Source organism: Perca fluviatilis, chromosome 19, assembly GCF_010015445.1.
Source record: "Perca fluviatilis chromosome 19, GENO_Pfluv_1.0, whole genome shotgun sequence".
Taxonomy (NCBI): Eukaryota; Metazoa; Chordata; class Actinopteri; order Perciformes; family Percidae; genus Perca; species Perca fluviatilis.
The window spans coordinates 32,958,899-32,985,841 of NC_053130.1; the positions used below are offsets into that span (position 1 = coordinate 32,958,899).

The window sequence follows — 26,943 nt, forward strand, 5'->3', positions numbered from 1 at the left end:
GTCAATGCACCATAACGCCAAACCAAATACCTTCTATGCGAAAAACATACTTTGCAATAAACCGGATTCTGATTTTAATTGTTTTACTGCTGCATTTTTCAAGTGAACACAAGAAAATAGAGATAAGTAGGCAACTTAGCATGAATCTAACATGGTTCTCTTCAATCAGAAAGCTATAGTATTATGTTTGCACGTGTCTTAGTGTGCTAATAATGTTACAAGCTAACCTTACTAGCGGCTAACTTGTCCTCTGACGCGTGCCTGTAGCTGGCTAAAAACATGAGAACGTGTCCAAGGATTATTTTAGCAACCTATGTCTAACTGAGGACAAGTTAGCTGTTAGTAAGCTAATGTTAGCTAAGGCGCTTGCAAACAAGACTTTAGCTTTCTCATGTATCCACATTCTACTGAAGTGCAAAGCTAAATAGCTGGAATACCTTAACCCTCGTGTTGACCATGCACTTGTTGTCCTCTCGGGTCAAAAGAGAAAATGAACACTTTTGTGACTTTTGTGACAATGTTCATTTTATTTTATTTTTTTTACTGTTGACGCTTTTTTCCACTACCACCATACTGTATACACGCCACGGACACCAACTTATTTCCACTAGTGTTACACTTATTTTTCGGAATTCATGGTCAGTAAACCTCGTTGGATTTTTAAATTATACCTAATTTTTGAGTCAAAAAAGCTGAAATTATGAATTATTTTGACTAATATTAGAGGGATGTATGTTGATGGATAATCACAGACTGGTGTATGTCAAAGTTGAATCAGAATACTGTTTATAAAACCTTTTTCTTTTTTTCAAATGCTATAAAATTGAATAAAACAACTCAAAATTCAATGAAAGTAGTGATCGTTAACTGGACTTGCGAACCTGGAACCATCCATGTTATTTTCTCGGTAATTTGGTTGGAAAAGAAACCCATATATTTTTTAAATATAGACATTTTGATAACGGGTCCAATTTGACCCGGAGGATAACAGGAGGGTTAACCTAATACTAAACCAACTAGACTTATGTTGTCTAATCTGTATCTCCTCATGATGATTTATGTACTGAAGTTCTATAACTGATCGGTCCAATGCTGCTTGGTCAGTGTAACGCTTAACAGTTTAATATCCAATTTTTAATTTTTTTTTTTTTGCCTTGACAAATTAAAAAATTGGATCTCTAAACAGTTTTTCCAATTTTCTGTTTTTATTCAGAGGATCAGAAATTTAGAAAATTACAAAATTGCATCCGGGCTGCAATTATACAATACTGCAATGGTATTCTCTCCCTCGTTCCGCCTAGTTACACCCACCCCACACACTCGAAACCATCAGTTGCACCTCTGACCCCAAAGTCTATCAGTTTTTTTTCCGTTTCTTCCATATGCAGTTAATGACCTGCATATTCCGCAAAGTAGAGGGAGAGAATACCATGGCAGTATTGAATAATTGGAGCTCAGACACAATTTTGTAATTCTCTCAATTTCTGATCCTCTGAATAAAAAAATAGAAAATTGGAAAAATAGGTTAAAGATCCAATTTTTTAATTTGTCAAAATGGAAAAAAATTAAAAATTAGATATTGGAACCCATTTTTCTGTTTTTCCAAATGTCCATTTGTGCTTAGAAAATTGAACTGATAAGCGTTACACTGACCGTGCTTAACCAAATGTTGAGATTCTTTATATTCCCTCAGTGTTGGGTAATGTCCAACTGGATCAGAAGTCCTCAGCCACTGAGGCTCCACTGTGAGCCAATGCTGTTGTTGCAGTGTCTGCTTTCTGCCAACAGAGGTCCATAAAGGTAACAGATGACGTCTTTTCCATGATGTAGGCTACCAACATTCTGTAAAACATGAAGCTATCACAGGTTGATTTTTCCACGTACAAACTTGGTGAATCGTACACTCCTCTTCCCCATTTATTTCTTCCCTTTGTCCTTTCTGTGAGTATCTTTTCTGCCTTTCCTTCTTCCATTCTTGCCTTTTTTCCTCTTGACCCCATCTTCCCTTCTTTTTTCCACTCTATTTGTTCTTTCATTTGTTCCCATTCTTTGCCCTCTGTTCTTTTATCATCCCCCTTCCTTCCCTTTGTCCCCTTATCTCTTCTTCTCATCTTGCCTTTCTTCCTTTTTGTGATTTATGTGACATAGCTGCTGAGACAAGTATTTATCGCTCCGCCTTATACTTATTAAAGTTCTTATAACCCACCTATACTAGTCATATAAACAATACTCCTGTCTCAGATTTAGTTTAGAGAAGTATCTGATCTCGGTACACATGCTGTTCAGCATTAACTGCACTTCCCATCTGACTAAACGTGCATTCCAAATGCAGGAAGAATTGTAACCACCACAGGTTTCCACTTCCACAAGCATTTTTCTGTCGTGGACCGTAACACTGGGTGAGCCACGCTTGTTTCAAAGGTTTCTGGGAAGTCGGTGCGTTTCTCTTTAGCGATGCGTTCCATGCAACATTCAAGATGTCATATTTAATGTAAGTGCTCCCTCAGACGCTTCCTCTCTCCCGACGTTACCAAACGCTCCAGTGATTCAGGCCCTTAAATCAATCAGTTCTGTAGAACTCTGAAACTGAACCACTATCTTGCAGTTTAGGATTGAGGTCAACTAACTAAACCATTGATGAGTAGGTCTACACACACACATATATATGGCCATTGTGTTGTGACCTGACCTTTATATACAGCTGTACAATAGAGCACTGTTCTAACATTCTTCTTCACACAGCAAACATTTGTCCCAGAGCCCTCTTTTAAACTGAATCCAGTTGCCTTTATTATGAAAAAAAAGAGAGAACATTGTATGTTATATATGTGATTCTGTACTGATATTACATAGTGATTTGCAAAAAAGACCATACTGAACTAGCAATAGATATGCCAAATGAATGTAGAATAAATAATTCAAACAGATTTTCTACACATCTCACCAAGAATCGCAGACAGGTCCTCCCCTTTTCTACAGTCTGGTAGTACAATATTTATTTTCATTGTTACATGTTGAGCAACAAACTTACAGTTGTCTTCAGCCACAGATGTAATGCAGAGATAAAGAGTCAAGACTATCCCAATAACATAATTAACACTACAGAACTGGCAAATCAGATTTGAGAGTGTGTATGTGTACACACACACATAATATATACACACACACTCACACGTAATGTTTATGTACATATACTGTTGCACTAGAAATTAACAGTGAAACACTGCTGTGCAGAGGTTGGCAGAAAAATAAAACACTTCAAAATGGGGACAGACATGCTGATCCAAACAGCAAAAAATAATTACAGAAGGAAAAGAGAAACAGAGAGATAAGGTCCATAGAAACAGAAACTGATTAATTTACCAACCCTGCCATAGGAGAACACACACACACACACACACACACACACACACACACACACACACACACCCCCCCCCCCGGACCCAAAAAAAAAATATAAAACCCACAACAAAAAGAGTCGTAAAAGCCCGAGGTCTAGGTTAGGGGGTGATGGGGAGCCGGGGGCCGGGTTGAATGATCACCTATCTGTAGAATTAGTCATCAACAACAGGACAGTATGACAAGAAGGATGCTTTATTTGTTTTTGGTAGTGTGGCTATACTATGTACAGTACAAATACAGGCAACCTCTTCATCTTGTTCTCACAGACATGTGAACCATGTCTTCCCTGTCCTGTCAACTTGTGGTGGGGCTTTGCTGGAACACAGTCGAGTTTCAGGGGTATGCAGAGCCTGCAGAGGGGACGGGCAGGGGGACGGGGAAGAGGTTTTTTCTCTCAGCAGCATCCTCCTGATGAAGGCTTGACAGTAGTGCCGGGGGTCAACTTTACGTTGGGCTTGTCCCCTCCTCCAGCTGTGGCCCCAGGGCCCATCCTCTTTTTGATTTCAGCAGCCATGGTCATGAAGGCCTGCTCCACATTGGTGGCGTTCTTGGCGCTGGTTTCCAAAAAGGGGATGCCCAGAGAGTCTGCAAACTCCTGGACACAATAGAGAACAGAGCACGGCAGCTTAGGCATCTTTTTTTTTGTAGTAGGGAGGTTCTTTACTGTTTATTTTATTGTATTGGTGCAAAGCAAAATATCGTGAAATGGCAGAAAATACTAAACATCACATGAAGACAGGGAAGAGAAAAAAAAAAAATGTCATGTCCGTTGTATGGGCCACTTTGGCGTCAGTCAACACGATATAGGTCAAATGGAAGCTGAATATGAGGGGCCAACACACACTGGTTTTTCTAACGTTACTAGTTGTTGCAACAGCATGTGAAAAAAACTACAAAGTTTGCTAGGCCAAAAAGAACGTTAATCTTGCAATAAAGCTCCAGATAACCTCCAGTAGTCCCCAGGGCATAGAGAAGAGAAGGTCGTTTTGCCGGTCTCAGAAAAGTGTAACGTTAACCCCACCGGGAAGGCTTTTGGCTTTGTAAATAATGTAACCACATCGGCAGTGCCATGACCCACTGTGACTTGAAGAAGCTGCAGAGTCAAAGTAGTCTGGTTCCGTCTGCACGGAGTCTGTGGCAGAGCTGAGCCCCTCTCTCTGACACCATGCAGAGCAGAGAACAGAGACGCTTGCTTGCTCTCAGGTACCGACATTTGTCAACAATTGATTTAACGCAAATCTGTAATAGTGCTGACGTAAGTCGGCCAACCCTATCCCTTGCTGCAACTGACAACTACTAAGCTTAATGCAAATAATTGCATGATGATGCTACATACAAGTACATGTAGTGAAATGTATCAAACTCCCAGGCAGTGCATAAATGATTCATGCGGTTCATTATTGTTGTAAATGTCAAGTACAGAACCTTTAGTGTGCTCAATTAGTTACATCGGGATATTTTTGCCACATAGCCCACCCCTAGTTAGGAGCATGACAATTTTTACACAACAGCTTCTGTGTGTGTGTGTGTGTGTGTGTGTGTGTGTGTGTGTGTGTGTGTGTGTGTGTGTGTGTGTGTGTGTTGTGTAAATACCCAGGTGCATTACCTTTGCTGTTGTGTAATCCACCACCTTCTTTGTCGTCAGGTCACACTTGTTCCCGACCAATAGCTTGTTGACGTTTTCACTGGCATAGCGGTCGATCTCCTGTAGCCACTGTTTGACATTGTTGAAGGACTCCTGAGACAGGGAGCAGTTAAACATTAACATGTAGCTAAATCTGCTACAGGACATCAGCAGCTTTCACAGAGCTAAATGGAAGACATTTTATGCAATATGGATGTATTTTAATAGTGCGTTCCAATTGTACTTGGAAGTCGGAATTTCAGACTTGGAAGTCAGAAAAGTGCCCCGTTAAAAGGAGAATTCCGGTCGATTTCAACACGTAGCTCTGTTGTTTGTAGATTTGGAGTGCTGTCAGTAGCAAGAAAAACTAAAACAATCAGTTTCGCCTACACCGAGTTATGCTCCTGTATCACTTTTCGGTGTTGTACTTTGCAGACGGTCCCTAAGCACTTACTGCCGCCTCAACACTGGAACTAAACCGAGCTGAATTAGCACAACTTTTCTTTCACATCGACTGCAGTCAGATTCACTGTGTTCACTCAGAGGGAATCACTTCACATGGGTAGGCACTTGTAATGACATCTTGAACATGTTAAGAGGCTAAAAGCATGTTTAAAACCTGCCCCGTTTCAGCCTCCAGGGTGCTAACGCTAGCAGGAGGATAACAGTGTAGGAAACACCCATTGTTTTCGCTTTTCTCGCTACTGACAGCACTCCAAATTTACAAACAACAGAGCTACGTGTTGAAATCGACCGGAATTCTCGTAGTACCCCAAGCAAGTCGACCTCGAAATCCCAAAGTCAAATCCGACTTGTTTTAACGGAACGTGGTCAACTCGGGTGTGACGTCATTCCCAGAACCGGCTTCCGAGTTCCGAGGTAAACGGAACCACTAGAAGATCAGTGTTCACTGGTTTTGGCACTTTTTTTGAGGGGAAGTTGGTTCAAAACATTGTAAGGACAGAAAGCAATACAAGACAACATGATGTTACAGCTTATGAACTTTGAGCGCTACACAGAAGCTATGGCTCCTATCAAATGAGTTTGCGCAATTTTCAAACTTCCAACACTTTATGAAGAAGAGCGGGGCATGCAGAGGACAGTGTGGCTGCAGCATGGACTCACAGCTGCTTATAACTTTTGAAATCTCCATGTTACATATCTTACATGTCTGATCTCAAGTCAGAATGTTGTGAAGTTAACTGAAGCAGGTGTTTACTAACTGACCAATGTGGGAAGACCACATGCAGTTGCCAATTCCACACAGTCATTCCCGCTTAGAATTTCCAAACAGTTAGCCCTGAGCAGCAGTAACTGTATGTCATTTTGTTTAAACTGAACTATCATCACCCCATGGTTTCAGGGGGAATCTCCCTTTAGTCCCACCACCGCATATTAAACCATCTCTGGGTTGTAAAATAAAAACCAGAACTACTTTCTGATGTTTAAGGACTTGTGGTGGAGCATCGGTGGAGTTGTGGCACAGGGGTGTCATCTCTTAGTTTATAAATAAATAGTTGTAATAGGTATGAAAGGGTGTGGGTGTTATACTGACCTGGTCTGTGACATCGTACACTACAATGATACCATGAGCACCTCTGTAGTAGCTGGATGTGATCGTACGAAACCTCTCCTGACCTGCCGTATCCCACTGTCAGAGGAAAAACATGATTACAGTTCATACTGTCGACTGGCTTCGACAGTTGACAAAGGCAACACACTTACAGATTTTATTTGTCAATACAAATGTTATCACTAACATTTTTCACCGAAATTACCCATCTCTAGATTTAACCATTCATTAGACAAACACACATTCAAGTATTGTCTCTCAATAGAGTTTTATTTTAAGTGGTTTTATTCTTAGTCTAAAAGCCTTCTGGGACTTCTCCACTAAAAGCCACAATAACAACTTATCGTGGCATTAGGCAGTCCCTCCTGGAGGGACTGATTAGGTTTGGGCATCGAGAACCGGTTCCAAAATTCCGATTCCAAAGGAGTCATTGAAAAATTTAATTCACAGATCACATACTTAATTCACACTTTTTAAAGATTGTTTTCTGGGCAGCAAAGGGCCGCAGGTCAGAATCGGGTAAGGTTACATAGGGCGCACGCTCAAACCAGGTGAGCTAACAGGGCGCCCCAGAGAATAAAAATAAAAAATTACTTTACACAATTCATATTCACGATTCACTTCATGCAGTTTATGGAACCTGTAAATTATTTTTCAAACCGTTTAATTTGGTTGCAGTTATTAAAGAACATGATTCAATAATTATAATCCGTTTATTCTTTTTTGCATTCACTGTACTGTAACCTGCCAAAATGACACAGGGTCCAACATACATCGGGCCATATACAATCAGCCAGTTGCCCAAAAAGTTAAAAAAATAACAAAGAAATTTCATTCAAATAAATTTCCAGACCTAGCTTCAAGAGCAACGTCGATATGTCTGCTCTTTTCTCTGAGACTTTTCTCAGACAGACACAGGAAGACTTGTTAACTTCATACATGGAATGGTAGTCAATATAAACATACTAGCTAAAATGCAGAAGAACATACACTGTGTTTTGGCGAAAAATACCACTGGGTTGACGATGTGTGCATACTGTGTGTGAGAGAGACGGCAGCTGCCCGTTGTGCCGATTGCAAACTGAAACCACTGTTGGCATTCGTAACTGAGTACAAATCAATGGCTCGCAAACGCTCTTTTGATTAGGGAAGACCTTGCAGCATACAGGGCAGAAACAGCTCTCTGCTCATGAAGTGGACACATCAAGAAGACTTTCAAATGTGAGAATACATGTGGAAAGAGTCATTGGAAGAAATTCAAGCTTTTAACATCTGTAATTCCACTTACTCAGGTAGACACCATGAATATGGTGATAGTGTGCGGGGCATTCAAAATATTTGCCAAAGTGTAGTGGCTAAATGTTAGACACACTCAGAGACAGCTAATCATTCACAATGTGAAAAAGGAAATAGCAGGCTGAACTGAGATGGGTACTACACACAAACCAGTTATATTGTGGGTTAACTGGTATGGTTCTCTCTTTATAACTTGTTTGTCGCTTTTGACTGACTTAATATTGACACCTACAATTAAATGAGTGCTGCATTGACATTTTACAGAGCATTTAAGTTCTAACAAAGTCTATTTCATGTGTCATACATATAAATACTCAGAACTATTTGTTGTACTTGCATTCTTGTCTGGTCTCATTACCACATTGCTCTTATAGTTAAACATAATGCTCAGTCTTTGAATTCTCCTACTGTATTCTCTTACTGTAGTCGATATATGTCCACTGTATATACAACGATGTGACAAATTAACCTGGACTTAAACAATAGGAACAGAAGTTCACAAGGATGTATTTGGAGTAGTGAACTTTTTATTTCTGTAACAATTTAATGAATTCATATGCAGTTTGTGAGCTGACAAAATAATGAAACATTTAAAATGTAAACAAATCAATGGATCAGTTTTTACTAACCATTTTATTCCAAAAGAACACAACGTTTGGGATGGAAAACGTTCAAATTTGTATTTGGTATATGGACATTCTCTTTTAGGTATTTTGTTTTTAAAATTTTAATCCATCGACCAAAATCTATAGATGTTAGGAGCCATTGCAGCAAATGTACGCAGATAAGATGATCACCAATCTAAAATTACAGATTGTAAAGGAACTATTTGCACTTCTTTTAACTGTTTACATTATATGCATGTGGAGCTATATTGCCTTTTAGGCAAAGCCACTTAAATGGTCTTCTTTTGATTTGAACACCCGTAGTGAAAACAACTGTTGTACTTGAGTGAATCAGCTTGCCATATTCTGAACTATTGCAGTTTGATCAGTAAATTGTGTGTTCATCCAGGAGGCTGGGGGTCCATGTTCCGGGTCAACAGCTCTGGCAGAAGACGGTTGAAGAAGAGTCATTCAGCCTTGTATAAGCCAATATTGTAATGCATGTTTTTAAATGTCATTGTCTGTAGGCTCTCCATCTGTGCACAAATGTTGAAAGCCTGTGCTTGTTAATCTGCCTTCTCCGTGTGTGCCAGGCCCTGCATTTTGATTGCTCCCTAATAGTATGCTCAAGGGTTTCACGTTGATCTTAAGTAAGCTTTTTTCTAAACCTCCGCAACATCTCATAACACGTCTTTCCACATGCAGACCCCCGATGCGCGTGCTGTGTCTGTCCTTCCCATCCTGACATACAAATCAACCTTAAAAAGCAGCTGCAAGGTTGCAGCACGACCCTAACCTGCGATGATTCGACTAGATTAAAGCACAAATTTGATGTCAGCAATAATATTCACATATGCAATTCATAGAGGGCATACTGTATTAACCCTGTAGGCTTATAACTAAAAATAACATGTTTACATTAACCTAAATAGTAGTAGTAGTAGCACCAGTAGCTCTAGGATGAGTGTCCATATAGCATCTTTTTTTTTTTGCATTTGTTCCCAATGAGAAGAAAGAGCATCTTTTTTCAGAGCGCTCAAGCTTTTGTGGCCACTCTGAGCGCTTCTAGTCGAAAATTAGCAATATCTCTTTTTTAGAAAGAGATATCATATATGTTATGGCTGTGTCCGTCTATCCCAAGATGATGATATGTCCGACAATCACAACAAAGACAGAAAAGCCAATTTGTGGAAGCAAATCAGCTGGACACTGAATATTGTGGGTGAATGTTGTATTGGCATTTATAACCATAGGCTTGTTGTTAGCTGTGTTGTCAACCACCGGTAACTAGGGGTGTCACGATTCTCCAAATCCTCGATTCGATTACATTACGATTTTTTACATTTTCTTTTTTAAAGCACAGGTTGTTATGCCACCTTTATTCGCAATGTACCACACTACATTGTCAAATTTAAAACATTTATTAACAACATAATGTTACAATAACATATCTTCAGTCAATTGGAAACTTGATAATTTGTCAATAAAGTAAAAAGAAAAAAAAGTTTGCAGACAATGCTGAGGGCAGATGCATCGGTGTTTGGTGTTTTAAGCCCCCCAACGTCGTCTTCCAGGCAGTGCTGCCTGGAAGTAGGGCTGGGCGATATGGAGAAAATCAAATATCACGATATCTTTGACCAAATACTTCAATATCGATACTGCAACGATATTGTAGTGTTGACTATTGGTGCTTTCACAAAATATTTAAACAATGAGATTTTTGATAAATAATCATCAGTAATGTGGATATAATGACTAAGTGGGTAAAGGCAAATTATAGAACAGTTACAACTGTCTGGTAAGTTCAGAAAATGACATCACTTTACTGTAATGCAGCCTTTAAAACCAGGAACAGACAACAGTTATGCCATATTACGATATTATGTTATCCAAAATCTAAGACGATATCTACTCTCATATCACGATTTCAATATAATATCGATATATTGCCCAGCTCTAAGGCACTAGGATTAGAAAATGGTTATGGTTAGGTGCCTTGAAGACGACGGTCGCAGCCCTGCCTTGAAGGCTTAAAACACCATTGAGCCAGCACAGTGGTCTTAGCAGCTGAGCAGACCGAGAGGGCAACTCAGCAGTCCGCTAACTTGTTGCTCTCTCTAATATAACTATAAGCTGCTCTGTTTAGGCTACAAAACGTGTGAAATACTTCCACACCGGCGACTTCAGTGAAAGAGGAGGGGGTTCAAGTTCTGTCGATGGTCTCTTGGATCTGCAGTTGCCATGCTAGCTTTTGACTGATTGTAGCTACATTAGAGGAGGTTGACTGACTCGCAGCACTTCAACACGTGTGTTTTTCCGCTAGACAAGCCGACCGGACGTGACATGGGGGCATGGCAGCATCGACAATTCCATTTTTTTATTCGAAATTCAAGATTGTGACTTAATTTCGGTCACCCTTACTGGTCACGTTGCGTTAAGTTAGCTAATGTCGTTGTCAACGACACAAAACTTGGCGCTGGGATGAAGCGCTCCCCAGCACCCTGACAATTCTTTTTTGCAAGAGAAAAACGCTGTATGCCACTGTAATACTCTTTAAGCTGGGGTCTTCAACGTTTTTTAGGCCAAGGACACCTTAGCTGAAAGAAAGAAGGAGCAGGGACCCTCCCACTATATATTGTATTAAATTTAGTTGCCTTTAGGCATACAGTACCTTTTTATGGTGCATTAAATATTATATATTAAAATTAAAATAATTATTATTGACATTCATATATTTATACATTGTGTTTTAATATTAAACATACATGTAGCAGTATATCCTTGAAGTGTAACTGCAACTGTGAATGTGGGCTGTGCCCACAAAATACGTCACAAACCCAAAAAAGGGAAAAGGTTATTGAATCTTATTTAATACCAGCAACCAAATTAAACTGTACATACTTGTTTTATAGGTTCCATAAACTATATGAAAGGAATTGTGAATATGAATTTTATACAAGATTTTATTTCTAAAATAATCTGTGAAATAAGCAACCGGTTTTGACCCCACTTCTCAAAGAAGCAGAATCAACTAAATCCAAATGATACCCAACCATTGTAGCATTCATAGTTCATTTTTTACACCATTAACATGCTTATTCCAGTTTATTAAAGGGGTGATAGAATGATTATATAGGGTATTTCACACTGTTCCTTAAGGTCTCCTAATAGGGTATGTTACATTGGTTGGGCTGAAAATTGCCAGAATGCCATTTGATGGGCCCTTAACTACCCTGTGAATATGGCTCTATTTGTAACAAGAGCTTTTCTTCCAAATATGGTAATACTAATGAATATTTAGATGAGCTGCGCACTGATTAGTTTGAGCAAACCACATATAAACACATGGGAGACAAGATAGCAGGTCTCATATTTCAGACACTGCAAAGTTATACATTGTTTGTCTACTATTTCGTTATTAAATTCACTTCTGAGACTTTTTTATGCGAGAAATCAACTATACAAAGCTCAAATATGGGCCGCTTTACGAAAATTGATGGCTAATTGCAAATTTGGTAAGACGTGTTGGACTTTAGGAGCTCCACGCAGTCTGACGAGAAAGCTGCAACCTCCATACCCAGTGAAAGTCACCGTTTCTTGGTTACATACTACCGGGGCTCGGGGCTCCGCGGAGCTGGCCGGCTGCCAGTTGCCGGCATAACTAGAGTATATTTACAGTTTGAATATCATCACGCCACTTATAGATCAGCTACCCCAAGGTCTTATAAAGCTAATAATTGTGTCTGATTTCAATTTAATGCATTTTTGTGAACACAAGGGGTTTCGTTAGCTGCTAGGGTCCCTTCAATCCTATGCATACAGATCACGGCTAGTTAGCTACACTTTCGGCATAACTATCGTATATTTACAGTTTGAATTTCGTCACGAGATGTATATCACAGCTCCCTAAGGTATTAACAAAGCTAACATCCGATTTCAATTTAATGCATTTTTGTGAATTTTAGAGGTCTTGTTAGGAGGAGGCAAGCTAGCTAGCTGATCGAGCTCCATCCAGCTCACTCGCGTACAAGAGGCGTTTATTTCCCCGATCGTTTGTTTAAATAATTCAATACACATATCCATTATAAGATTAACTGGAACCTGTGGTAAGAGACTGCGGGCATAACAAGCTCGCTGACCGTGCCCTCACTCATACAGACCGGCCATTTAGCAGGAAGAGGAGAGCTGCAGGCCCTGGAGCTCTGTCAGGGCAGCAGCGTTTGGTAGTCCACTAACCCAGAAATGGTGACTTTGCGCGGGTATCGAGCACCGTGGGCGGCCAGCCTTGACGGAGCTCCATCTACCTCACAGCAGGTCGGTTTAGCCATCAATTTTCGTGAAATGGCCCATATTTAACCTCTACATAGTCGATTTCTCGCATAAAAAAGTCTCAGAAGTCTAACCCAGAAATGGTGACTTTGCGCGGGTATCGAGCACCGTGGGCTGCCAGCCTTGACGGAGCTCCATCTACCTCACAGCAGGTTGGTTTAGCCATCAATATTCGTGAAACGGCCCATATTTAACCTCTACATAGTTGATTTCTCACATAAAAAAGTCTCAGAAGTGAATTTAGTGGTAAAACAGCAGATGAACAATTTCTGAGATCTGCGCGACCTATTCAGAAGACTAACTGACCTCAGATCAGTTAGTGGCTTATGTAAATGTTGGTGCGTTAGATAGAAGGTAGAGCCAAATAAGGAAGAGTTGAGAAGTTGACATCAACTTTTAGCTTTGTTCAGATTTGCGCGTTTTCAGAGGCAGTTTCAAATTGTGAGATTTGCAGAGGAAAGAGGTATCAATGGGATTTTGAGTTTCTATGTATGTCCTATTTACCCACCAAACTGTCGTTATTTAACTATGACAAGGTAAAATCGGTTTTGCATTCTATCACCCCTTTTAAAAAAAAGAAAGATTATATTTAATATTTTTTGTTCTTGTTGACAAATCCCATGTGCAGATCCAAACCAACAGCGAATGTATCCATAGTTTCCCCTAGCATATTGTAAGCCTGGTGGCCCACCAGACCTTAATTGTCCCCCACAAGGCCTTAGTGGATTAAAAACTTGCATTCAACAAGTCCATCTTCAAAAATTGCAAAAAAGCACCCATTTACATGATCAAGAAGCTGTAAAATGCATAAAATTCTAGGGATTTTCCCCTACAAGGGACAATGATTCTCTTTACAGTGTGAAGCATAGTCACGTGATGAAAATTCATCCAATCCGTGACTGAGACTGCAATCCTCAGCACAAAAACACAGCACAGTCTATTGTTAAACAGTGGTAAAGAAGTATTCAGATCATTTACTTCAGTAAAAGTACTAATATCACAATGTTAAAATACTCTATTACAGGGTGCCCGGATAGCTCAGTTGTTAGAGCAGGTGCCCATATATAGAGGGGAAAAAATTAAAAGGTAAAAGTATACAATGCAAAACTAGTAACTAAAGCTGTCAGAAGAATGTAGTGGAGTAAAAAGTACAATATTTCTCTCTAAAATGTAGCGGAGTAGAAGTAGAAAGTGGCATGGAAAGAAAAGACTCAAGTAAGGTACAAGTACCTCAACATTTGGATTTAAGTACTGGAGTAAATGTACTTAGTTACATTCCACCACTGGTGTTAAGTTTGTAAAAATGTAAATAATTATTTGTGTGAATTATGTACAGCCAAAATTATTGTATATGCATGTGTACCTTTAGGGAAATTTTGTATTATCCGTTTCAACTCACTTTCTATAAAAAAAAATATGTTGTACTGCTAAAATAATTTAGGAGCTATTCCCACTCCTAGCCATGGTTGTGCTTTTTTAATTTGAGATGCCAGACTTACAGATAAAGTGAAAAATGAGCTCACAGTGAGTTATAATGTGACAGGAGCAAAAAACGCTCAGCAGTGGCTTGGTTTAATATATGCGTAGGAAAACCCAATCGCCAATCGGCACAAGCCTAGTAGAGAAGTTAGAAAGTATTGAGGGACAGACCAACACATGGTCGGTTTGGGTTTATATGGCATTTTTTTGACATAAGAAAAATCTAGAGTAAGGGCAGACTAAAGCTTTAATGTTTCCAGTTGTACAGAGAAGGACAAATAGTTCTCCTGTCCTGAAAACTGGACTTTCTGAGTAAGCTATGGTTACTGAAGGACACTGATATAATAGTGAAGCAGTAGGTTACTTACAATCTGAAGTTTAATGGTCTTTCCATCTAGTTCTATGGTTCGTATTTTGAAGTCCACACCAATAGTGCTAATGTAACTTTCTGTGTATGTGTCATCCTGCAGAGAGAAAAAGTCAGTTAGATGGCTCACATGTCCTGTTTACTTCCTGCTTCTCACTCTCTCTCACACACACACACACACACACACACACACTAGTGGGAGGTAGCCAAGGTGTTGGTACAGTGAAAGTTTTAATAGCATACAATAGGGCTGGGTATTGTCAAGAGACCTCACAAATCTATAAGGATACAGTTCAATATCAATTCAATACTTCACATGAAGTCAATAGTCATACACATAGGTGACAGAAATGTATATAATTTATAGATATTTACATTTGTGATAAAATATATAACAAATTTAACCCCAAACTTCACCATTTTATTATTTTCTATTAAGCAAAAAATAAAACATTTACAATGCTGTATGCAATACTGTAATAACAGAATCCTCAAAAAAAATGCCTTTCATTAAACCAAAAGAAATGTGTTGCAGCCTAGTGCTTCACTTCAGCTCCAGTCCTTTAAAGTGCTCATATTATGCTCATTTTCAGGATCATAATTGTATTTAGAGGTTCAGAAAACACCATATTTTTGTTGTACGCACATTGCTGCAGCTCCTCTTTTCACCCTGTGTGTTGAGCTCTCTGTTTTAGCTACAGAGTGAGACATCTCACTTCTGTTCCATCTTTGTTGGGAGTCGCACATGTGCAGTAAGTACTGCTAGCTAGTCAGTTGCAGAGTACGAGGGCGTGCTACCAAGGTGGTAAGCTTCGCTTCAGAACTCGAACCTCCTATGGCGCCATTTTGTTGCTACCTGGCCATCACCTCCCGTTAGCATTCCACTGACTAGCATTCATTTTGGCGCCACTTGACAGCGAATAACTTTACATCTGAAGCGTTTAAAGACTCTATTTGTCCATTGTTTAGTTCTAAAGAAACACGACAATGTATAAAAGGCTCCATTACCTTGTACCTCACGTTATGGCTCCGTAGCAGACGTTTTTGTAAAAATAGGCTAGAGATTGTGTCACATAGTAGAGGAATTACCGTATAGTACAGGATAAGCTTGCAGGCAGTTTCGACTTACATGAGCTGTTTAGGATTAATTACTAATGTTAAATAGCATTTTATTTAGCAATAATTAGCATGTGCCCATGTTATCTCCTTTACATTTACCTACACTCTCCTTCTCTGTAAGATTGGGAATGATTGAGATTTCTCTTTGCACAGCTACCAGAAGACTTCACACTTTCAGACACGTTGCTCACGTCACATTTACGCTGTCTCTCTCAGTTGGAGGCTGCGCAGTAAAGCTGGCCATCAACGGAAAAGTGCTTCTAATAGCCTTCACTGGTCTCCGTCCAGAACAACGGGGTCTGTTGGTCACTTATATACTGTCTATGCGTGCTACGCTAGCAGCTAGGCGAGCATTATAACGTGTGTTACAAAGTGACCCACGTTTGTCTCTGAAGTAAAGGCTGGACTACAATAGAGCTGTTGGGAGCAGTTTGTGAACAGTGTTTCCTTTTGGAGATGGTAAGTCCCTTTGGGGTGGACTTTGGGCTTTTTCACTTTGTAAACCTATAAACGTGCACAAAAAAGATATATAACACAATAAAGGAAAGGGAAAAAGCATAATATGAGCATTTTAATCTCTGTTTCACAGAGTGACTCCTCCAGGAGCGGAACTTGATAACAAGCTAAATTTAATAAAACTTGCTCTTATTCTACACTTCTAACAACGTTGTTACAACTATTGTTAATGAATGTTCTAAATCGATAATATATTGGGGAAGTTCATATTGCAATGCAGTAATTAATCAGTTTGTTTGACACAGCCCTAGTATACAAAATGGAGCGTGTTGCGCAGTAAATAATTGAGTTACAGGCAGGTTAACTGCTTGAATTTGCACATTTAAGCTGCTTAGTTTCTTATTGAGTTAATGAGAAACCCAGTTAAGAAAGCAATAATATATGTTTCTCCAACTGAAGACAGCTTTCAATAGTCTGTCTGCATGAAATCATTGCATAGTTAAAACTCAAAATACTGTAAGACTGAATCCCACTTAAGGTGAAAAAGGAGTTAATATAAACGTGCTATTTTGGGGAAACTTACTGCAAATCGGAGGAGAAGGCAAGACTTTCCAACACCAGAGTCACCAATCAGGAGCAGCTTGAATAAATAGTCACTGTGAGGGAAAGATAAAAAAGTATATTCAGAAATTGTTAACCAAGTGAGAGAGTGACAGCTTTCCCGTTCAACTACATAAATGTCTGCCAAAGTAAGGGCCAGGAAACACATTTAAGATCTCACACTTCTCATTTATAGCAGTGATGGGTCATGTACTACTAAAACAGTCTAGCTCTTTTAAGGCTTGCCGGTGTTTCCGTTGGCCTGGTGTACACCCATTACATTACTTGCCCACCACCCCCACCGACATTTTGTTTTTATAGAAATAAAACCCATTAAGTTCATTTTCACGTACTGTAAGGTGGTCATAAAACTCAATCCGAGTCAGTTTTTTTTCCCCCGTCTTGACTTTTGACGAAAAAATCTAACTTGTTTGAAATTATCGGAAGTTTGAAGTCTTAGGTAGTGAAGTTAAATCACGTGAACATTGTCAACAACCAATGGGTGCGCTCCCTCCAGCACCAAACAGGAAGCAGCAAACCGCTAGAGGCAGTGTTCTTTATGGATGCTATAAGTTAAACGCTAAAGAAGAAAAGTTGCCAATTTTCGACCCTTTTGAAGCACGTCATCCAACAGGAGTTTTACCGGCGGATAAACACGGACCTCCGGGCACTGCCGACATTCATCTGCATGTATGGAAGATCAGATCATCTGCAAACTTTCCATTAAGTTACCAGCGAACGCTAACGGTAGCTAATAGGGCTGCACGATATGAGGAAAATGTCTAATTGCGATTCATTTGACTGATGTTGCAATTGCGATGCGACTCACGATATAGGAGGGAATTATAACATTCATCATCATTCTGATTTTCATTGAAACACAAATACAAATGTACTATAGTCATGTAGTGTGATTTTTTTTTAAAACAAAGAGGTTTTCTTTAGTCTGTAGGATAGGATCTGTAGGCCCAGGACGTCTCTGCAGCCCCACAATACTTCATTCTGAATGGTTAGAAACATATTTTGCCTTTAACAAATATTGTGCCCCCCACTGCGATTTGGATATTGCGCTAGTCCATATTGCGATTTTGTTAAAATTGCGATTAATTGTGCAGCCCTTGTAGTTAACTAAATTGGTTAAGGTCTAGTTGTAGTCTTGCAATTAGTGACCCTGCAAGATCCCCAGTCTTTACATATTATGACAGTCTTTAAAGTTATGTGTGAGATGATTGTCTTTAGATGTGAGATGGTGTCAGACTAAAGTCTTTTCAAAGTCTGTTCAAAGTCTTGGTGTTTGGTAGGCATTAGATGCAAGTAGGTTCATCAGCATTAGTGTCAATCGGCCAGATCATCTGGTAAAGAGGCAGTATGCTGCAGTCCTGGGGGGCAAAAATGCTAGTTGATGTTAGAGGTCAGAGGAGAATGGGCTGAGTGATTCAAGCTGATAGAAGATCAGCTTTGACTCAAATAACCACTCGTTACAACCAAGGTATGCAGTAAAGCATTTGTGAAGCCACAACACGCACAACCTTGAGGCGGATGGGCTACACCAGCAGAAGACCCCACCGGGTACCACTCATCTCCACTAAAAATAGGAAAATGAGGCTACAATTTGCACAAACTCACCAAGATTTGTCTGATGAGTCTCGTTTAAACACCACAGCCTACCTGAGCATTGTTTCTGACCATGTCCATCCCTTTATGACCACCATGTACTAGGGCTGCAACGATTCTTCGAATAACTCGAATAATTCGATTACAAAAAATCCTCAAAGCAAAATTCTTTGCCTCGAAGCTTCGTTAAATCAATGTAATTAAGGTTGTACGGCTCACTGTGTTTCCGCACGGAGGATTATTACTAGCGCACAAGAGGTTTGCGCTTCTGCGGACACAAGACTGACGGCCCATATTACAAATGAAGGAAGACGAAAATAGCGAGGGTCTAAAAGGGAGAGACAGGCAAGAGAAAACGACAAAGTTTGGGATCATTTTAAGCTGCAAACATGCTGCTACATCACCTCTGTAACAAACCTCCAGTGTACTCATCCATTCCACGGAGCCAACCCGACACAAGGTATCTAACGTCTGCTGCTCTCGTCCACCGCGCTGTTTACACAACTAGCCTGCAGCATGCTATTTTGCTAATAGCGATGTTTTACACAACTAGCCTACAACATGCTACTCTGCTAATAGCGATGTTTTACCAAGCTAAAACGAAAGCTGTCGGTTTGTAGTGTAACTTTTTATTAGTTTGCTTCTAATCTTTGGAAATGTAGCTGCTGCCGGAGACAAACCGGCTCCTCCCCCCAGCATGGCTACTTAATATGCACGTGAATGACATCATCATGCATTCTTTATTCTTTCTCCTCACCATAGATATATCTATGCTCCTCACTGTGTATTAGGCTTCTGAAAATGTGTCCCCCAGAACAGTGTAGTTGAGTAGCCCTGCTGTAAACCCTCTGGTCAGTGAACAGCTCTTTTGCATATCCAGTGCAAAGAGCCAGAGGCAAGAAGGGGAATTGGGTGAAAAATATTAATATTTGGGCCACCAAAAATGTACTATTGTAATGTATTTCTTTTTAAGGGTCTTGGAATTTGGCAATAAAATTTTTAGCTTTTTCTAAAAAAGGAAACCAGTCTTTTGTATATATACAAGCGACAGGTTTCCTTTTTTTTAGCAAACAGCAATAATAAATATTTACTATTGCTGTTTACTAAGTATTTCTTACTAAGTATTTCTTATCCGATTACTCGATTAATCGATGGAATAATCGGTAGAATATTCGATTACTAAAATAATCGGTAGAATATTCGATTACTAAAATAATCGATAGCTGCAGCCCTACCATGTACCCATCATCTGATGGCTACTTCCAGCAGGATAATGCACCATGTCACAAAGCTCAAATCATTTCAAATTGGTTTCTTGAACATGACAATCAGTTCACTAAAATGGCCCCCACAGTCACCAGATCTCAACCCAATAGAACATCTTTATGTGGTGGAACGGGAGCTTCGTGCCCTGGATGTGCATCGCACTAATCTCCAACTGCAAGATGCTATCCTCTCAAAATGGGCCAACATTTCTAAAGAATGCTTCCAGCACCTTGTTGAATCAATGCCACAAAGAATTAAGGCAGTTCTGAAGGCGAAAGGGGGTCAAACACGGTATTAGTAGGGTGTTCCTAATAATCCTTTAGGTGAGTGTATGAGAGTTTTTGAACTGGAAATTCTGCTAATGAAAGACTCCTTTTTCCCACTGCAAGTAGACAATAAAAACGCTGCGATTTTTTCTTCTGGTGCGTCACATTCAAAGTCCAGAACGCACCGGAAAACTTTATTTTTTTTTCCTGCTACAGCTACCTCTGCTCTGACCGCTCGCTCGTCAAGAAACAAAATGGGATTCATAATAACGCGTTTCAAAACACACCATAATGGCAGCTCGTTTGGAATAGGAACTCTTTATTTTATGAAAATATTTCACCGAAATGTGTTTCTGAAAACATTTTATGCGAGAAATGGGCTAGCAGTTGTGGAATTTGTCTCTACAGCTTTTAGCTGAGAAAAAGTGAGCATCATGCAGCGATGACAGTTAGGAAAAGGCACCAAAAATGACTAGTCATCGTTGCTTGTGTTACTATCTGGCCTTTTGGGTGCCGTCTTTTCAGCCTTTTTCTACGTTTTGTTTGTAGTACCGTGTGCGCACCTGAGCGACCATGTGCAGCTCCTGGCCAATAATGAACAGGCAATCAGGTACAGGCATCCAGTTGTTGCTCTCGGCAGAGTGTTTAACTTTATGTGTGTGTAGTAGTTTATCGGCGGCTAGAAGAGATTAATGCCGAGCACCAGATCACGTGTTTTTAGTAAATATGGGCCAATAATTATCGGTGTTCGATCAATTTGGGGGTATCACTATTGCCGAACTCGGTCACATTTTCAGAAGGAAGTGCAGGACTCCAATTATGTGATTGGATATAAAGCCAGCTGAAAGAACCAGGAAAAACATAGCAGAGACACACGTCTCACATACCTCTACTCCTTATGTATACGGTAAATGGACTGCATTTTTCTAGTCTTAAAGCGCCCATATTATGCTCATTTTCAGGTTCATAACTGTATTTTAAGGTTGTACCAGAATAGGTTTACATGGTTTAATTTTCAAAAAACACCTTTTTTTTGTTGTACTGCACAGCTCTCTCTCACTGCTGCAGATCCTCTTTTCACCTGGTCTGTGTTTTAGCTACAGAGTGAGACCTCTTTTCTTCTTCTGTACTATCTTTGACTGCACTCGCACATGCTCAGTAGTTCAGATGTAGATCATGTCAGCTAGCTAACTCTAGAGAGAGTAAAAGAAAGCCTGTTTCTCCAACTTTAGTCAGTTACAAGGCAGGATCAGCTGGGAGACTTCTAAATGAGGGCACACATGTAAGTAGTTCTTTTGTAGATTATGGTGAACTTGTGTGTGTTGTAGCAGTGCTTTGCTATTGAGAACGACGTAGCATGCTAGCGTTAGCATTAGCGTTAGCATGCTAATGCTAACGGTTAGCATGCTAACGAGCTAACGGTTGTGGTTAGCCAGCTCATTTCGGACTGTGACGTCACAGTCCGAGCCGATTTTGAACAGCTCACTAGGAGACTGAAGGCAGGACACATTCAGAAACCGTATCTCACCCAAAACAGCATGGATGGATTTTTTTCAAAGTTTGTATGTTTGTGGAAGCACCAGAGACACAAAAGAACACCCCAAATCCCAGAAAAAGTGATTTTTTCATAATATGGGCACTTTAACGACTACTCAAAGCGCAACATGGCATCATGACGTTGCGTAAACCTACACGCCACTTTCCTAAAGCCAAATGGCGTGTTATCTGTATGCATTTTGAGCTATCCACGTGTATGTCTACGCTGTATACAGTGGATGTAAACATACACACCACTTGGCGTCGCCACGTTGCGTGTTATCGCGAGAACGTGCTGTGCTATCGCTAACGTCACACGTCAAACCGTTTAAAAAAGCCACACGCAGGACGTGATCCCAGCTCTCCTGGGTGAAAGTCCTGTGCTTTACCCATCCGCGGACTTCCATCCTTTCATACTACTCGCTACGGCGATAATTCACACGTAATGTAGGTCAATGGAGGCCATACAGCGTTGATAAACACGCTAAAAAGCGATTATGCGTCTTGATTACGTATGCCAAAATGGCATACGAATTGGCGTGTCATACATACGCCACTTAATGAGATCAATCTGCAAAGCACATTACACACTACAGGTACCATTCACACCACACACACATTCACACACACACTGGTGGCCAGAGCTGCCATACAATCTACTACCTGCTAATCAGTTGATGGGGCCAGGGATCAAACTGCTCTACCTCCTGAGCCACAGCCGCTCCCTAGTCTGATTTGTATTTATTTAGCTGATATAACAGCTCAATAGTTCATATAATTATATTATTGAATAATATTTTTAAAAAATTTAAAAATGTCTTCTTTGCATCAAAGCTACATGAGCGGAGCTAACTGCTAGCAATGAAAAGGCAACAGATCTGGATGCCAGGAGTAGCCGTAACAATATTTGTATTATTGGACATCCGACTCAACTCCTGGGCGAGCAAAGCCTGTCGAACCCACCCGAGCTGGATCGCACCCACATGTCTTTTGCCCCAAAACCCAAGCAAGGTGAGAGGCCGAGGCCCATCATCATCCAGTTCCACAATTACCAAACCAAGGAAGAGTCCCACAGTAAGCTTGCAAAAGGAAATCTAAGCTACAGTGCCAGGGTAAGCCCGTGGCCATCTTTGAAGGTTTCACCACCGAGGTAGTGGAGCAGTGGGCTCCTATACAAACACAGACTATAGCCCACTCAGAGTGGCTGACCATCAAGGCGGGCTGTGGGGTCAAAGTACAGCCTCCATCGGTCGAGGAGACAAAGGAATACCTCTCAGCTAGAGGCATCTAGCCACAATGCTAATGCTAACAACAATGGACCCATGCTGTGTCTCAAATGGCACTTCAGTACTTACACTTGCTATTTGGAGTACATATACGTGCAGTTTAGTGTCCAAAATTATTTTCCAAAATGATGAGGGTCTTATTTGAGACAGGTTAGGGTTAGGGTAGCACATGAGGTTTAGCAGGTTCATAATTAATTAAAGACATTGTATGGGGAATTTGAGACACTAAACTGCACGTATACCACTAGGGTTGGGCATCGTTTGGATTTTAACGATTCTGATTCCAATTGTGATTCTTCCTTTCGATTCCGGTTCTTATCGGTTCTCGATTCCGATTCTTTGAGGGGTTGAGTTGAAACGGGTCACATGCCTATTTTCACAAATAAGATGAAAGTTTTAATTTTGATTCAACGGTGGTTTGCGGTTTTACAGCTTTTTCAACGTAAAATAAAGCCACACTAGAGCACCACTTACTGTGCTCCATGGCTGCAACACAACAAGCACCTGGCCGCTACGGAAACCCAAACTTGCGCATGTTAAATTGGGATGTGATGATCGGATTTGAAACCAAATCCTCCAAACGATTCCAATAAAGAAACGATTCCGATGGAATTGTAATTTTTGAAACGATTCCGATTAGGAATCGGTTCTCGATGCCCAACCCTATATACCACATAATGCATTCACACTGACAAAGTATGGCCAAGTGCATTATGAGTACCCGGATGCTGCACTCAAAATGACAAAAAAAGTGTGGAACGCTGGACACTACTTGTTTTTTAACAGTCGCCATTTTTGCTATGGAGCAGACGCTACAGGCGAGGAAGCTGCAGCGGTTACAATTAATACATATGTATCAATACATGCGTTTTTCCCCCGATAAGTACCACTATACTGCAGTCAGTTAGTGATAGAGCAGTCAATCTTCCTCTATAATACCATTTGAATTTCATTTTTTTTTTTTTTATATTCGAATAATATTTGAATATTTATTGCTCAAATGCAGCCTGTTAAATAATATGTACTACACTACTCAGGATAATGCATTGTCAATGCCACTATAAGCATTTGGTTGTTCTTACACGTTCTGTCCACTAAAGGGACTTCCAACATTAGCCTAGCCTTGAAGGGGACCTACGTCAAGGCACCTTTGTTTACATATATATTCCACCACGAGCACACAGCGACAAACACTTCTACAAGTGTATTGAAGCGGCTCTGTTGTAAAGGCTAACGGTGCTCGGTTAGCACAATGACATCATGTTAGAAAGCACAGCCGTAGCTAACACTAACAAATAGTGTTAGCTACGATGCTAACGGCATTGATAACTAAGCCAAACGGTGCTGCCATTACTAGTTTAGTGATTTATAAGCAACCTGTTTCTTGCAGATTGTCACGTTACTGAGAATACAGCTGTTAGAAAGTATTATATGAAGTCGAAACTAACTGACAGCTGTAGGGCAGTTGACATTGACTTTAGCTTTCTCCATGAAGCTCCCAGCTAAGCTAATGTTACTATAACCCGCAACGCAGTTAGGATTTTAAAGTCATGTTAAAACTATTTTCCATCCTTCTTCCGCAGCCTGTCACTCCCCCGTAATAACGTTACTCGGTACGTAACGTTAGCTTAGACCTCACAATGCCTTGTGTTTCTCACTCCCGCTAACTTAGTGTTCCATAAGACGTAAAATGAGTGACCCGTAGGCCAAAGCAAGAAGAGGTTCGCTAACGTTAGCCAACATATTTAATTAAAAAAAAGGTCACATTTGAATAGTATTTTTTTGTTTTACTATTCAAATTATATTTGACTTTCAGTATTCGTTCCAACAGCCCTATTTAGTGATTAGTTAGTATATATTTTGTTGCGAGACAATAGGTCTGCAATCTACTATTAAACAGAAGAACACAAATTTCTAATGTCGCAAAGTCAAGTCGATCGACATGGGTTGAATAACCCTTATAAACACAAAGTCAACCCTGGTTGAGCCCTCGGTGTGGAAGGGGTATAAACAACACGCTCCATGTCATTAATGAAAATTACAGACTACTCTGGGTTTAAAGATGCCTCCTTTTCATTTTGACAGTGACTCTCATTGAGTAAAAAGAGGTTGGACCTTGCCTGGACTATCTAGTCCACATGTGTCAAACTCAAGGCCCGCGGGCCAAATCCAGCCCCTCGCAGATTTTGATCCGGCCCGCATATCAATTTAGGTTCATAATACATTTTGGCCCACCTACTTTTTGATGCTTTATCTGTAGTTTTTATCACTTTTGCCAATGCTTTTGGTGCTTTTTTCAGCATTTTTACCACTTTCTCAGACATTTTTTCCTGATGTTTCTGTGTCGTTTTATTTCTTTGATGGCCAAGTTACATTTTTGGGGGCTTGATGTCGACCAAGCTGTAAGTGAGAAGACTATATGAGACATGCAATAATATAATATGTTGTACAAATGTTTGACTTTTTTCGATTAAATAAAGCATGTCAGTAAAATGAACATGGCTGGCCCTTGATGGGATTCTTTTTTTCCCAGTGTTGCCCTCTGGGAAGTTGAGTTTGACACCCCTGATCTAGTCTATACCAAAGAGGTGAATCATTAACACAAGATAAAGCAGTCTACAAAGCAGAATGGGGATCGAATATCACTAATTTAGAGTAATGACTAGAAAAAAAGTACTATACAATTTTTTGATTTAAGAGTAGTATTGTGTAACAGCTTGCCAAACAAGGAAAAGCTGGACTTCAGACGTTCTACATTACACTCATGTCAGCATTTATGAATGCAATACCAAAAGCTAGCTGAACTAAGTGATTGCTCAACGCTGCTGTGGTGAAATCGAGGGATTGTCCTATAGCATGTGACCTACACATGACTAAGAGGCTGCTTCAGCAATACCAGACCATATGACTAGCTAATAACTGAGTCATGCTCAACACCAGGTAAAGCGTAAAACCAATAAATACCTGGATGTAAACATCAAATGACTGCTGCTACAGTACGTGTGCTCATAGTAGCAAGGAAATAACGCTTTCACAATGACACACGCAGACAAGTAAAGTTATTACGTTAACCATCGGCAACCGGGCAAGATGTGTCGTTTTTCAAGAACTTGAATTAAGGGAACCCTTGTTGTCAAGTCATCTTCATTAAGATTGTATGGATTTAATAACGTGATTTAGCTAGCCAGCGTAGCTGATCATTGTGTAACGTTAATCTATCAAAATCTAAATAACAATTGTTCAGGCAAAAGCAATTGACGTTAATCCTAACCCTAACGTTAGCAGTCAAAATTCTACAAGGCCCCCTTTGTCCAGTAACATATTTAACGTTAACGTCACACCTCAGCGTAAAACGCAGCGAACCGAAACCAGTCACAAAAGCTTACGTTATTGCAGCTGGCCCAACAACTGGCTAAAATGTGTTAATAAGCACTTGTTTTATTTATCTATCGACTGATAACAAAACAACATTCCACCGATACCCCTAGAAAATGTCAACAGCATCTCAGGCAGGCACAGCCAGGTGGTCATTAAGGCTTAGCTAGCTAGCTAGCTAGCTATGTCAGCTGATGTTACGGAGTTCAACTGCTGACAAGTTATTTGCAAACGCTAACTTACTTGTTAGCACATAGCTAGCTAACCTTAGCTAGCTAGCTAGTTGACTGGCCAAAATGTAGCTAACACAATGTTCTTAAGTATGATACTTACTATTCGGGATTCATTGTTGACTGGTTGTACTGTATCCCCTCTCGTCAAGCGTATCCTTGTCCTTGTCTGCAGATAAACAGCGGTGTTACGAAAACGGGAGCGGTGGCTAGTTTACTGCTCCCAAAACCACGAACCCGGCTAGCTGTTCCTCGGTAAAAATCCAAAATGGCTGCAACTCCAACCAGGAAACAGCTAACATTAGCCAGCTGGTTAGCCAAACTCAGGAATAACACCAAATACGTGGCTTGGTTTTACGGAGGCCTTGTCTTTTAAATGAGACTGCTAACACACTCTACAGCTGTACACGCAAAGCGAATAAACAGGGGGGTGTGAGGAGATGTCCCGCTAACCGGCCCTTGGTCTCCCTCTCACTGAGTGCGCGGTGTCCAACTGTCAGCCCTCAGAGGGATTACGTCA

The 26,943-nt window shown here is 40.3% G+C and overlaps 1 protein-coding gene across 1 annotated transcript; it reads right to left on the reverse strand.

Annotated features, from left to right (window-relative positions):
• Positions 1-3,573: 3,573 nt before the first annotated feature.
• Positions 3,574-26,943, reverse strand: LOC120547744 (ras-related protein ORAB-1-like). The gene is made up of 6 exons (XM_039783381.1): positions 26,527-26,943; positions 16,834-16,906; positions 14,677-14,772; positions 6,582-6,677; positions 5,009-5,140; positions 3,574-3,997 (listed from the first exon to the last, which is right to left on the reverse strand). Exons 1-6 carry the CDS (start codon positions 26,538-26,540, stop codon positions 3,797-3,799), a joined length of 612 nt encoding a protein of 203 aa, XP_039639315.1. The 5' UTR covers positions 26,541-26,943; the 3' UTR covers positions 3,574-3,796.